Source organism: Monodelphis domestica, chromosome 3 (assembly GCF_027887165.1).
Source record: "Monodelphis domestica isolate mMonDom1 chromosome 3, mMonDom1.pri, whole genome shotgun sequence".
NCBI classification, from domain to species: Eukaryota; Metazoa; Chordata; class Mammalia; order Didelphimorphia; family Didelphidae; genus Monodelphis; species Monodelphis domestica.
Genome location: NC_077229.1, coordinates 344,538,464 through 344,553,746, shown reverse-complemented (window position 1 = coordinate 344,553,746; position 15,283 = coordinate 344,538,464). Strand labels below are relative to the sequence as shown.

The window sequence follows — 15,283 nt, the reverse complement described above, 5'->3', positions numbered from 1 at the left end:
CTCCATCTCTATGGCTAGCCACAGGCACCATGGCCTAATGGATAGAGTATTGAACTTAGGAGCAAAGAAGATCTGGGTTCAAGTCTTGTGTCTGACACTGCTTAATCATGACCATGACCAAAAAAACCTACCTACTAAGCTGTAGGTGTTTTGTGTTAGTGGAGAGATTTTTGGCATGAATGAATCTTTGATATATTAAACTATGGTTAAACATACTTTTTTCCATGCCATGTACTTGCAAACAAGATCTATTAAGTATTTTTGTTTCTTAATATATTGATATTGCTAATTCAATGGAGAATGAAATATAGAGGGTATTCGTTTTACTTGTTTAATTTCCCATGGATTATTATTGTAAATATCAGTGTAAGTGGGGAGAATGGGATGTATATTTGAGTCTTAATTTGTCATTATCCTTAGCATCCCTTACTAATGTTTAGTATAATATGGTTATTCCCATCTACTATGGAGGTAGTAACTCACAGAGAATGAAGCATCAAAAGATTCGGTGTAATTTAGATCTGCTAACCATCTTAAATTCAGCAAGTTCCTGAATTCCTGGAAAATATAACCTATTGCCTAAAGCAGTTATGAGTAAGATTGCATGTCTATGAGAAAGACTAACTCTCTCTTAACCTGTCCTGTCTTTGTTGACAGAATGAGCAGAAAAATGTGAAGATGATGAGACAGCAGAATACTTTTAGAATTGGTTACATAGAAGAATTAAATACACAGATTCTTGAGATGAACTATACTAAAGGAAAACTCAGCATGTTTGTGTTGCTGCCCCCTTTCCCTGATGAGGACTCCACTGGACTGGAAGAGGTAAAATGTTATTGTCTCTCCATTTGGTATTCTCTATTCCAATGAACTTCTAGGCTTGGAAAATAAAAATAAATTAGCTAAATGTAGGTTCTGATAAACAGAGGAGTTTCAGAGATGGGGTAACTAGGATGGTGAATAGTCTTGAGTTTATGCTGGAGGGGGGAGCTTAACCTTAAGAAAAGAAGACTCGGGGACATCATGATAACTACTGTATTCAAGAATGTGAAGGACTGTCATGTGGAAGAGAAATTAGATTTGTTCTTCTTGGCACTAGAGGGAAAATCCAGTAACGATGAGTGGGAGTTTCAAAAAAGCAAATTTAGGCTTAATGTAAAGAAAAACTTGTTAACAATGAAACTGAAAAAGTGGAATGTAATGATTCAAGAGGTAGTAATATCTCCTTCCTTGTAGGTTTTTAAACAGAGGCTAGATGGTCACTTATCTGGGACACTATAGTGGGTAGGCATCAAATGGGCTGGCCCCTGAGGTTCCTTCTAATGGAAATTCTTTCATTTTGTGGGATTACATAGATAGAAGAGACTATCTAATAACTTCAGTTTCTGAAGGCCTGATGCACCTTAGCTATCTGAAATACTTGGAAAATCACCCATTAACTAAACAGATATTTATCCTTAAATATCTGTCCAACACATTCTTGAATGAACAAGAATCTTTTCAAACTAAATTGGTTTTCTCTTTTTTTCATCTCCACAGCTAAAGGGAAAATTTATATCTTCTCAAATCTTACCTCTTTCTATTACAAATCAAGGAAGGTGGACACCAAGTTTGGAAAGGGCTAGTTCTCTGGCCTAGACCTTTGTCTCAGAGAAAAAGTGTGCTTCAGTTTCAGCATCAGACTCTTAAGAGGCATCTGTTTTGGGTACATGAGGTTGTTTATTGTTTTTTTTTTTTAATGTGGAAATGGAGCTATCTCACAAGAGATTACTAATAGAGTGGATCAGACTCCAAAGAGATAGCTAAGAATCAGGTAGTGTGCCACTACTCCAAATGAGGGTGGAAATATTACAGCAGATTTTTAAAACAAAAAGGGACAAACATGGGAGAGCTTTAAAATGAAATATGTTTGGAAGAAACTCTTGCAGCACTCAGCAGCTATGGATGTTACTCTAGTTTTTTGGAAACAGCCCACTCATTACTAACACTGGTTATCCTTTTTCATTCTGATAGCTTGAAAGAAATATGACTCATGAAAAAATAACAGAATGGACCAGTCCCACTATTATGTGTGAAGAAAAGGTGGATGTCTCCTTCCCCCAATTCACCATGGAAAGCAACTTGGATCTGAATTTTATTCTCCAAAAAATGGGGATTGTAGATATCTTTGATGAAGCCAAGGCTGATCTTAGTGGAATATCTTCAAGCCCTAACCTGTACTTGTCAAAAGCTATCCACAAGACGTTTGTGGAAGTTAGTGAGGATGGTACCGAAGCAGCAGCTGCCACTGGAGCTGTGGTTTCAACAAAGTCTGCATCACCTTATGTGCCATTTTATACCAATCACCCATTTCTGTTTTTCATCAAAGACAACAAAACAAACACCATCCTTTTCTATGGCAAAGTCTGCTCTCCTTGAGAATGGATCTATTTCCCTCCATTTTTTGGAGCAGCAAGAAAATGGTACCATAGCCTCTTTGTTATAACATGGCCTGCATTAGAGCTTATTAGTCACCCATCCCCACTAGCCCCAACTCCCAGCTATCACCCAGTGCCACTTCCTGTTCCTCTCCTGGGGGCTTACTCAACACATCAATTAGCTGATACTATTTTTCTCTTTCCTGACAATTCCTCTGCCAGCTCCCAGGTCCACTTGTCTTCACTGACTCCTAGATTTCCACATCAATAAAGTTCAGAAAAATGTTTATTTATTTGTTTTTCTCTGTTGCTAATGAATCATGAGAACCCTAGATTACTCAGAAAAGAGACTGGTTCCATTAGTGAACAACCTAAGAAAAAAAAATTGAAGCCTGGGTGTTTTCTGTAAGTCATATCTGCCTCTGCAGTGGAGACAAGAGTCCTGGGGGAAAGGCATCAGGGCATATCAGCAGGAAAAATGCACTGTCTTTCTTCCATCCTCTTCTGTGGCAAGGAAGATTGCTCTCTATCATCAACTAATTTATCCACAAGTATTTATTTTGTGGCAGGCACTGTGCTAATTCCATTCAATAAACATTTAAGTAACTACCATAGGAACTTAAATAAGGCTCAAGTCCACACAAACCTTAAAGTAGGAAAATAAATCAAATGTACCTAGGTTAATATTTACCATAGGCTGAAAATCATTTGTGATTATAAACCAGATTAGGCTTATCCTCTCCTTTGTGAACAGGTATATATTAACTATGCATCCTTTGTAGGGAAAAGGAAGGTGAGATTTCTTAGGATTTGAGTTATGGAAATGTCATGTTTTGTCTACTATAAATGCTGAGAAATAAAACCCTCACATCTGTATCCTGATGAATCTTGGGGAAGGGGGAAGAGTTAACCTTTCTATTCTGTCTTCCTTGCTAACGTATCATCTGTATTGATTTAAAATGTTCATCTTAAGTAAACAAAGATACTGACTGCTAACTAAAATGTCCAAATCAAGTTGCTAAATAATTAAAGCCTTTTTTTACTAAACAAAACAATAAAGATATGAACTACAATCTGTATAGCCTTTGTTATTTAAATAGTTAAGATAGGAAAGGAAGAAATAAGTATTTATTAAGTGCCTACTAGATGCTACGCATTGGCATTGTGCTAAGTGGTTTACAAATAATATCTCATTTAATCCTTACAATAACACTAGAAAGTAGGTGCTATTATGATGCTCATTTTACAGTTTGAGGAAACTGAGTTACATTGCAGTTAACTGACTTGCCCAGGGTCAAACAGCTAAGTATTAAAGAAGGGTATAAAAGAGAGGTCTCTAGTACATGGAATTGCTAAATTCAATTCTAGTTACCCTAGGGAGGAGTGGTGGTTAAAGTTGTTACACTGTCAAAAGTTCAAAACAATTTCCATTGGGGCTATTTATTTATATAATATAAAAAAAAATCCTACCAGGCAAAATTTGCTAGATACTAAATAAGACAAGTGGTGGCAATGTTTGTACTTTTATTTTTTTACATTCTTCAATGTTGTTATGGGTAGATTTATTTTTTATTATGATATTTTATTTTACCAATTATAGTAGTAGTCTTTCAGAAACAGAGGATGACGATTGTCTTTGTGCATTTTCATCTATGGTGTATAGATGAGTGTGCACAAAGACACTTGTGCGTAAAGGAGATTTAAGTGGAAAAGTCGATGCACAGAGATAGTCCCACTCTCTCGGCGTTGGAAGCCTGGGTCTAGTGGCACGAAAAGTCATTGCACCTGGAGACTTCCTCAGCTGCATTGGATGGCCGTGTTGTCTTCTGTGCTTCAACACGCCCTAAGCACTCCACAGTGCTTTGCTGCGTTGCCATCTCAGCCGTTGAACCTTATTGGTTTCTTTGGCCTGTTCAGCCAAAGCAGTCTTCACATGCTGGGTGAGCAAAGCCCTGGCTCACCAGGGATCGATGACCCGATGGCTACCCTCACAAGGTTTAGCCAGCCTGTCGAAGCTGTTGCTGGGGGTGTGGCCGCTGCCACATGCTAGCAGCTACTGGGAGCCACAAGTGAGAGCTGGGTGTCAGGTGGGGATCAGAGGCTGGAGAGCTGCCCTAGGAGGGTACGACAAGCCCTCCATACCAGAGATACTACCCCTCCCTGAGCACCCCATACACCCCAATTTTACCAATTACATGTAAAATTACATTTTACCAATTACATTTCCATATAGGTTTTCCAAAGTTATATGATTCAAATTGTCTCGCTCCTTCCCTTCCCTCCTCTGTCCTGGAGCTGGCAAACAATTTGATATGGGTTATAAATGTATTATCATACAAAACATATTTCCATATTTTTCATTTTTATAAGGGAATAATCATATAAAATCAAAACTCAAACTAAAAAATGTATGCTTTGATCTGCATTCTGATTCCAACAGTTCTTTCTCTGGAACTGTTTGTACTTTTTCTTTTCTTTTTTTTTAAACCCTTAACTTCTGTCTTGGAATCAATACTGTGCATTGGTTCCAAGGCAGAAGTATGGTAAGGTTAGGCAATGGGGGTTAAAAGACTTGCCCAGGGTCATACAGCTGGGAAGTGCCTGAGGTCAGATTTGAACCTAGGACCTCCTGTCTCTAGGCCTGGCTCTCAATCCACTGAGCTACCCAGCTGCCCTCTGTTTGTACTTTTTGACACATTTTCTGACTATATGATAATTCATTTATAAAAAGTATTATATTAATAATAATAATAATTTAAAATAATAATAAGTATTATTAGAAGTGTGGACATTTGTGTTTCATAGGATGGTTTAGGTTAAAGAGTTACACAAAGAATACTTAAAACTAGCCATAACCTTCCCTACCACGTATTTTAAACTATAACCTATATAAAATAATTTTCTTACCTGCTCCAAGTTATTCTTCCAAGTTAAAAAAGCAAAGTGTGTGTGTGTGTGTGTGTGTGTGTCCATAACTCAGAATACAATTGTTTGGTTACAGCAATGACTTCTCAGGAGGGGAAGTAGTATATGTATAGAAGGTGGTATGGTTGAGGTTCCATGTTGCAGAAGGCCCTGAATGCCAAGAAGAATATCTGAACTATTTTTGGAAGGCCATAGGGAGTGACTGAAGATTTTTAAGCAGTGTGACAGTACAATGGAAAGAGCATGAGCTCTAGAGATAGATGAACTAGGTTAACATTTTATCCCTGGTGCTTACTACTTGTTTTGGCTTTGATCAAGCCACTTAAGCTCTTTTGGCTTTAATTTCCTATAAGTGAAATCTGTGGAATGACCTATTTCTGAACTGAGGGGGTTGTGGGCCAGCTGGTTTTGAGGTCCATTCTAGCTCTATGATCTACTGAAATGGAGAGGAGTAATGACTAATGGGATCCAGTATTCAGAACACACAAATTTTGCCTTTCCTGGTGGGTCAAACAGAACATACACAAGGATTTCCTGATCTGCTTCCAATTCAACCACATATGAAGATTTGGAGAGACCATTTTTGGTCACTGGTGATCAGAGTGATGTTGTATATTGCTAAGGAGTATTCTGATTGGTTGAGGAGCTAGAATAGCCCAGTGGTCTAGGAGGTATGAAGCCAAAAATGAGTCTGTGTGGCTCTCCTCTAGCTCTTTTGGTTCAGGAACTGCTATGTGATTGTTTATTTGGGTTTATGTTTTGAGGTTTGGGTTTATAAGATTACTCACTTGAAAAATGAATAATGTGGAAATACGTTCTGCATGATAATACTATAACTCAGATCAGATTGCCTGCCAGGACTGGGAGGCAGAAGGGAATGAAGATAAGTTCGATCATATAATTTAGGAAAACTAGTGTGGAAATTTGTTATTACATGTAATTGATAAAAAAAATAAAATGAATCATAAAAAAAAAAACCCTAAAAAACTGCTGTGTGTTGCAGGGTAGTGAAGGGTAGTGGCTTCCCTGTCTCTCCCCTGGCTGCCATGTGTCCCTGAATACCTGGTCCCTCTATTTCTTCGGTGTTTATTATTTCTTGATCATCAGAGAACTAGTATTAGAGAAGAGTGTCCAGGGAACTGGTGACTGGCATATCCATCAAAGTCATCAGAGGTCCCAAATGAATGAAAACAGCTGATGTTGGTAAGAAATCAGAATAGCAGCTCAGTGACCTGCTCAATCAAACCTAAGACTGGTACTATCTAAATGGAATTAAATTACATTTCTGTGATCCTACTTGAAATTACTATTGCAATTTCTATAAAGAAAATAATAAAATATAGCCTTTCTATACTCTGATGTCAAGCAAAACAAATGGAGTCTGTTCTTGATGAACAAACTATAAATACTTGCTGACAATATCATGCCCTCTCTGTTGTAGTTCTCTGTTCTTTAGCCAAATTATTAATAATTCCTTTAGGAGTTAGGGGAATTGGGTAAGGAAGTAAATTGTAGTAAACAAGCACTTTGTAAGTGCCTGATACTTTCTAGCACTGTGCTAAGCGGTTTACAAATATCTCATTTGATCCTCCCGGTTATGAGGTAGTTTCCCAAATTTTATATAATTTAGGAAACTGAGGCAGATAGATTATTTAGTGATTTACCTAAGGTGCATGGCTAGAAGTGCCTATGGCTGGATTATGAACTCAGTTCTTGACCCCCAGTATTCTCTTTACTGGGCCACCTGGTTCCTTTGGACTTCATACTGTTGTGAATTCCAAATACTTAAGTTTCCCTTCCTTTAAATCCTCTTTAGTTTATCAATATCTTTAATAAAATATGCTGTCTAGAACTAAACACAATACTCTAGATATGGGGTCAATTCTTTCAGTGGTATCTAAGTCTTTGACCCTATTTGGGTTTTTCTTGGCAAAAATACTAGAGTGTTTGCCATTTCCTTCTCCAGCTCATTTTACAGATGGGAAACTAAGGCAAACAGGGTAAGTGACTTACTAAAGAAATCACACAATTAGTAAGTATCTGGGGCCAGATTTGAATTTAGGTCTTCCTGACTTCAGGCTTTAGTCCTGGACACTTTCACCCTCAATACAAGTGAAGATCATATGTGGCTTCCAAATCACACTGCCTATTCATAAAGAATTTGTAGTCTACTTAGTAAAGCCTCAGATCTTTTTGGAGGAAACTGCCATTATCTGTAAATTTGACATTTTAAACACAAAGCAGCTCTACTAAATTTCATCTTTTTAAACAGACTCATCTTCTATGGTCTATCAAGAGCTTTTTGGACCTTTACTGTTTAGCTTGGTTTCATCTGCAGACAACCTGCAGTGAGGGTCTTGGGTTTGAATTCTCCCTCCCAAACCATCCTTGTGACACCGTTTACTTCAGTTTCCTCACTATCCTAGGCATCTTTGCCTTACAACCTCAGAAAAGGTCAAGAGGAGGCAGACGATAGAAACTATCAAATGGCAACCCTATCTTATTTTAGGACACAAGAAGGAATTCTCAAAGAGTTAACAAGCACCCTCCCTACAAGCCGCAGGGAATCTATTCTGCAGTACTTTGTGTGGGGCACAGAGGGATTAAACGACTAGTCGAAAAGTTTCCGAGGCGATATCGGAACCAAGGTCTTCTGGCCTCAAGGGGCAGCATCCTAGCCGCTACATCCAGCAGCTACATACATAAGCTGATTATTAACTACCAGGCCTGCCTTTACCGTAGATAAAACCATTGCGGTTCTCCTCCCCTTCCTTCCCCCGCCCCCGCCGCGCACGAACACAGTCCCTCCCCCTAGCGCATTTGCCCGACAATCTCTTCGCTAGGAGGCTCGGAGCCACCCCAAACCGGGATCTTTACGTGGGGCCATTCGTTGCGTTCCCCAGCCTCTCCTCCCACTCGTTGCGCGCTCTGCGGCAGCAGCCCAGAAGCTCGCGCCCTACCACGGCACGAGACGCTCAGCGGCAGCAGCCCGGGAGCTCCCGCCCCAGCGCAGCACGAGACCCACTTAGCTGCAGCCCAGGAACTCGCGCCCTAATGCGGTAAGAGACACTCTAGGGGGCAGCCCGGCAACTCGCGCCTCAGTTAGCCTGAGACGAGCCGCTCGTTCGCTCACTCTACTCGTCATAGGCTCGGCGGAAGGAACTCTTGGGAGGAGGCAGTTAGTTACCCATACCCTCGCGAGAGCCGGGCGCGCCCAGGACTGAGCAGGCGCTATGGCTGCGGCGGCGGCAGCGACCGTTGGGAATGGAGCCTGCACCCCGGCTACCGGTGGCTCTCTGGCCGGCTCCTATCGCCCCTTTGAGCCCCAGGCGCTTGGGTTGAGTCCGAACTGGCGCCTGACGAGCTTCTCCGACATGAAGGGATGAGGCTGCAAGGTCCCCCAGGAGACGCTGCTCACTCTCCTGGCGGGACTGACGCGGCCGGAGGAGCGGCCCCCGCGGGCCCCCGGCCTAAACCTTGGCTTCGGGGACGTTGTTGCGGAAGAGGCTGCCGGGCCGGCGGTCCTGGAACCCGGACCGGATGCCGGGCCCTTCCTGCCCTCCGCGGCGGGCCCCAGCCTCCCCTCCCCCACCCTCGGCATAGGAATGGACTCCTGCGTGATCCCCTTGAGACATGGAGGACTTTCGCTTGTGCAGACCACTGACTTCTTTTACCCTTTGGTTGAAGACCCCTACATGATGGGACGAATTGCCTGCGCCAATGTGCTAAGTGATCTTTATGCCATGGGCATTACCGAATGTGATAACATGCTGATGTTACTTAGTGTCAGCCAAAAGATGAATGAGGAGGAGAGAGAAAAAGTAATGCCTCTCATGATCAAAGGCTTTAGAGATGCTGCTGAGGAAGGAGGAACCTCTGTGACCGGGGGACAGACCGTGGTAAATCCCTGGATCATAATTGGAGGTGTTGCTACTGTGGTCTGTCAACCTAATGAATTCATCATGCCAGACAGTGCGGTTCCTGGGGACGTGCTGGTATTGACCAAACCCTTAGGAACTCAAGTGGCAGTCAATGCCCACCAGTGGCTGGATAATCCAGAAAAGTGGAATAAAATAAAATTAGTGGTAACCAGAGAAGATGTAGAGTTGGCCTATCAGGAAGCTATGTTTAGTATGGCCATGCTGAATAGAACTGCTGCTGGATTAATGCACACCTTTAATGCTCATGCTGCCACTGATGTCACTGGCTTTGGAATCTTGGGACATGCTCAGAATCTTGCAAAGCAACAAAGAAGTCAAGTATCCTTTGTCATTCATAATCTACCAATCATTGCCAAGATGGCTGCTATTAGTAAGGCCAGTGGGCGTTTTGGTCTTCTCCAGGGAACATCAGCGGAAACCTCTGGGGGTCTACTGATTTGTCTGCCCCGAGAACATGCAGCTCGCTTTTGTGCTGAAATTAAGTCTCCCAAATATGGAGAGGGTCACCAAGCATGGATTATTGGCATCGTGGAAAAAGGAAACCAGACAGCCCGCATCATCGACAAACCAGGGATTATCGAAGTCACACCTCGTGGAGCCACTGTACCCCTTCATCCCAATAATTCCCATGCTAGCCTTGAGCCTGGTTCATGAGATGGTAAAGCAGCAATCATTTGGACCTTATAGACTTTTGGACACAATCATGGATCGTTTAAAATGACTACTTATTATTTTGGGGAAGGGGAAATTTCCAAAGAAATCTGTTTGAATGGTAAAAAGTTGCCTTCTTTGGGTGACTTTTTTAATGAGCCAGTTAAGGAAAACAGCTGCTTTTGTGCTTATTTCAATGTCATAAATTATATTTTAGATGTTTTACTATCTGGATGGGTTTAACCTCTTCTATAGGAGGGAAGCAGAATAATTTTATTTCCCCTTCCAGCAGCAAGATGAAGCTGTTAGAGTTTGAGAGTATTTCTTGAACTATATGATTAGAGAGATTGCTTGGTTGATTATATTCATACATAGGAAATTAGATTATTTATTGAAGGTGAAGGACAAATTGGAAAGAACTTAGATCATAAGCAAATAAGCCTGGAAGGATAACTTTCAAACTTGTAATGATAGGATGGTGTTATCTGGAATTATTTATTGGATTTTTTTTTTCCCTTTGAAGTGTTGGCTCTTTCCCACCCTGGCCAAGAAGTGAGCAGCTTGTCCAAAGGTTGGGAAGTAATGACCTGAAGCCATTCTGCTAACCACAAGCCTTGTCTCTGTTTATGATGCTTCTCCCATAAAACCCTATTAAGGGCTGGGAGAGGCTGAGCAAAACCTCAGAGTCTAGGCCTTGGTGTCACTAAAATCTATAATCTTAATTTCTGGTCACTCAACTAATAAAAAAGTTAATTTTTAGGTATCAACAAGTAAATAAAATCTAGATAAACTATATTCTCAGCATTCCTTTTATCTGTCAGCATAGCAAATGTATCAACAAGGAAATGAGGTAGTTTGGTATGACCTGTTCTTGAAGATGTCATTGATGGTTTTCTGTGATCAATGCAGCCTTTTCTGGATATTCATGATTGATTTATTTGTTAATACATTCTATTTTGATAGGTATAAAAGTTAATCTCTCTGGCCTATATAGTTCTGTTTGTTGAAAATCAGTATATTGCCACCCTTCTCCAAGTGTGAAACACTCTCCTAATTCTGGAAAGAGTTCTAGATGTTGAAGAAACCTGGTTTCAAGTCCTACCTCTGACACTAGTTATGTGACCATGGGCAAAGTCATGTAATCTCTGAATTTGTTTCCTCATCATTAAGATATATTTGTATTTCCCTCACAGAGTTGTTATGAGGTTCAAATGAGATAATGCATGTAAAGTGCTTTGTAAACCTTAAAAGAAATATATAATTATCAACTATTATGATTTCAAATATCACTGATAGTGGTTTACCAATCTTATCTTCCAAGTCTTTAAGTGAAGGGAAGTACCCTGGAAGTAAGTTCATGGGAGCTTAGTCACTTGAGATTATTCAGACATGAGTTCTCAATATATTCTTGCTTACCTTATGTTTTTGTTTTTTATAAGTTTTGTTCTGTCCTTTCTATCCCCAGAATTATCCCATTTGAAAGAGAAATAAAAAATTGAGTAATTTTGCCACGGATCAAATAAGTTTATATAAAGCACTTTGTAAACATTAAAGTGCTATATTTTATTATTGTTATTTTTACTTGTTATCATAGCTGTAAACATTCTAGGCAGTAGCATCATCCCTTTTACCTCTTTTCACCAATATAAGCTAACTACACCTTTTTTGTTGCCTTTACATTCCTGGACAGTGAGCTTATTCAGAATTTTAATGCTTTTTACATTGTTCTTAAGTACCACATCATGCTTTTGAATTTGCCCTTAATTATCTGTTCTTTCTTTGATCTACTTTTAAAAATCTAAGTTGGTTAATGAGTTCTTTGTGCATCTATATGAGACTTTTTTAGACAAATTTCTTCTTCTCAGCATTGATTCTCTTCATATCTTCACAATTTACTTTTTGAGAGCCTTCTAACCCTTCTGGGCTGACTTATTTGCACAATTTTACAGCTCTCTCTGAACTCTGAAATCTGTTCTTCACGTCTCAGAGTTAATGCTAATCTTTTAGGAACTTTAGGGTAAAATGGTCACTTTTAAGTTGCTATCATTTCTACTTCTGTAGTCAGTTTCTCTTTGTTGGTGAGAAGCAGGTTTAGAATCTTAACTTCCTTTGCTGCTTCCTTTTGAAGGGTAAAGTTAAAAAGGCAAGCCAGAAAATTATTGGCTGCTCTGTTTTTGACAGAGAAAGCTATAGTGGATGCTGGATAATTGTAGTTTGCTGTCATTACTATATCATTCCTCCTTGCTAAGGTTTTTTAAAAGTTCAATTTCCCAAGACCATGTCTATTTCCTTTTGTATGTGTGCTCCATAGTATACTCCCACAACAACATTATCTTTCTCTTTCAGCTGATTTTTGTTGAAAGTGCTTTTTTACCATGTTTCCCCTTCTGACTCCTAGGTTTTCTCAAGCAAATATATTTTCTTAGCTATTCTTTTTCAGTCACCTTTTTAGTCTTTTACATAAGATGTATGTGAATCATCCCAACTAGTCTCAATGATATCTGTCAGATTAAATTTGCTTACTTCAATTTAGATCACATGTGTACATATGCATTTATATACACAAATCTGACATTATTTTCTTGAAATTTGGCCAGTTACTGTCTCCTTGCTTCCCTTTTGTCTATTTTGTTGCAAAACTGTGTTGTCTAGTTTGGTAGTTATAAATAGGCACATTTCTCCTTTTCATTTCAAAATCTTTTTTTTTTTTAATTAGATCAGCAAGACTCCAGACCTGAAAATAGTCTGAGGAATATGTACTTGGCTCTATGTGGCTTATCAATTATTTGGATTTTTTTTTTACCAGACCTTTTTAGGTGCATTCCATTCTTGGAAGTGACTGTCAATACAAATACCAGAAATACAAAACTTTTTATTAGATACCATCTTCTTAACTATCTCTTTACTTCTCAGACAGTGATTAAAACACCTGTGCTGGCTAGGCCCTTATTATTTTGCCTTGGTCTTTCTGGATGTCTTTGGCAGTATTTGTCCCTAGGTGAATCAATAGAAATTTGTAGTTGCCATTAAGTTTGATAATTCTTAGTAGGCTCGCCATCATATCTAGGATACATGCCTTAGGAATACAAATGAGCTCTATTGCTAGTGTCAGGTTGACAAGCTCCCTTCAGCTGAGTCACCACTACTACTTGTCTTTTCTTGCTCTGACATCTATTGATCCCTATCCTTATCCCTTTGATCATAAGCAAACTTCTTTAAGAAATTTCCCTCATTTACTAAAGGAGCATTATATTTGATAATTACAATTATTCAGTAGTCCCTATTCTCTGACTTGTCACATTCTTCTACATTCTAGTGTCATGACCACCTAAGATCATTTCTCTCTTTTAAAAAAATTTCTTTTTTTAAAAAATAATACTTCATTCTGTCAGATAACCTGGTATTCTTCAAACTCCTTTACCATTTTTCCAGGAGGGATTAGCATCATAGCCATGACCCATCAAAACCTTAAGCTCTGGATGCAGATTTAATTAAGAAGATTCAGTCTTGGGGGCAGCTGGGTAGCCCAGTGGATTGAGAGCCAGGCCTAGAGATGGTAGGTTCTGGGTTCAAATGTGACCTCAGACACTTTCCAGCTGTGTGACCCTGGGCAAGTCACTTGACCCCCATTGCCTAGCCCTTACCACTCTTCTTCCTTGGAGCCAATACACAGTATTGACTCTAAGAAGCAAGGTAAGGGTTATTAAAAAAAAAAGATTCAGTCTTGTAAAGAAATATTTTCCATTTTGAATTGTGTCCCCATTTGGGTTTCTTCTGAGGATGTCAGAATTTAACTCATGCTTCAGCATGCACAAGGGAAGAGGGACTTCAGCCCTTATGCAAAGATTCAGTACATTGAATACAAGACAAACTTTACAGAAAACACAAGCTTCAAAGGACTCGCATCCGAACTCATAGTTGGTCAACAAAGATACCCATCCAGATTTGTAGTACAAACTTAAAGTTGAGGCTCTCCCACAAAAAGAAAGCACTTGTGGTCACTATAAAGTTGAACTATCTCCATCTGGAGATCCTCACCTATAAAGAACCTATACAACCTTTCAGACTTTAGTTTCTCTGCTTTTTCCCTTTCCTTACAGTTGGCCTTTCCAGACATTCATAGTCCTTGACTCACAGTACCTGTGAAAGATTGCTTCACATCATGTCTCTGTGCCTTGTTTCTTGGCTCCGTTTATTCCAGCCTATTCAGCACAGCATGGTTCTTTAGGAACTATGATTCTTTGCTACTGCACTTCACTAATGCCATCTCTGGAGCATAAAGATTCCATGGGGCACTTACATCTACGGATTTCCCACCACCAAATTATCTAAGACTACCCTTCATATTTGATAACCATTTCAATATAATTGGTTTTCATTATAATCTTACCTACTTTATTTAAAAATATTCTGAGGAGTTAATAGCACACATACAAAAATGATGGAATCAGTCGCTGCTTGAAAAATTCTTTTTAGTAGTTAAGTCCAAGTGAATAAACTCCAGTCTAAAAGTTGGCCACAAAATTAATCCTCTTCAAATGTGGTTTTAGTGGGCTGACAAGTATTCTGGGTAGTATGGCCCAGAACAAGGACCTCATCCTTAACCTTGTTATTATGAGTTAACCTTGTTAAGAAGTAAAACTTGCAAAGGAAGTTTCAACTTGTCTTACACTTTACTACCCTTTTCATTCCCATCCAATGCCACCTGCACCCAAGTGTAATTTTTCATATTCAAAAAGTTACATTACCTGTAGTCTCAATAATAGGTATTTCTCTGGTGATTTTCAAGGCTCCAGGGTATTGGACATCTTACTCACTGTAATAACTTTTTCATTTGTCCTCTTCAGTATCGTTTCCCAAATTTATATTCCCCTAAGGATCTGTAGCACGATAAAAAGTCTTATCACAATTCCTAGGTATTTCCTAAATCAACAATCCTTTGTAAGTTCAGATCTACCATAGTTGGGCACTGCTGTTGCATATATTTATTCCTAACACTTGTCCCTTCAAACTTAGAAAAGAGTTTGTTTAAATTCAGTCACTTGTTGGTTCAAAAACTGAGGCCCAAATTAGAAAAATTAATCATCTTGGAAGAGACCTTATGAATGTAACTAGGGTGGGCTTAGAGTCTTTGGTCAGGTTACATAAAATTGAAATTCATTGTACACGCAGATTTATGTTCACATATGGGTTGGAATAGATGACCTCCTAAGTCCCTTCCAAATCTTGTGTCTTTGATTTGTACCTGGGTGACTGGAAGGTAGTGATGCTTCAACAGAAACAAGTAGATTTAGAGGAGAGGTATATTTTTAGGGTTCAGTTTCGACAGGGTGAGTTTGAATTGTCAAT

The 15,283-nt window shown here is 39.5% G+C and overlaps 2 protein-coding genes across 5 annotated transcripts in view; both read left to right on the top strand.

Annotated features, from left to right (window-relative positions):
* Nucleotides 1–3,490, top strand: part of SERPINB12 (serpin family B member 12) — a 41,391-nt gene extending 37,901 nt beyond the window's left edge. For all 4 annotated transcript variants that reach the window (XM_056824232.1, XM_007486864.3, XM_007486865.2 and 1 more), the window contains exons 7-8: nt 658–825; nt 2,014–3,490. In XM_056824232.1, the coding sequence (XP_056680210.1) occupies nt 658–825; nt 2,014–2,418 (573 nt within the window). In that variant the 3' untranslated portion in view covers nt 2,419–3,490. The remainder of the gene's footprint in view (nt 1–657; nt 826–2,013) is intronic.
* Nucleotides 3,491–7,983: 4,493 nt separating this feature from the next.
* SEPHS2 (selenophosphate synthetase 2) lies at nt 7,984–11,441 on the top strand. The gene has a single exon (XM_016431441.2). It carries the CDS (start codon nt 8,576–8,578, stop codon nt 9,935–9,937), a length of 1,362 nt encoding a protein of 453 aa, XP_016286927.1. The 5' UTR covers nt 7,984–8,575; the 3' UTR covers nt 9,938–11,441.
* Nucleotides 11,442–15,283: the final 3,842 nt, after the last annotated feature.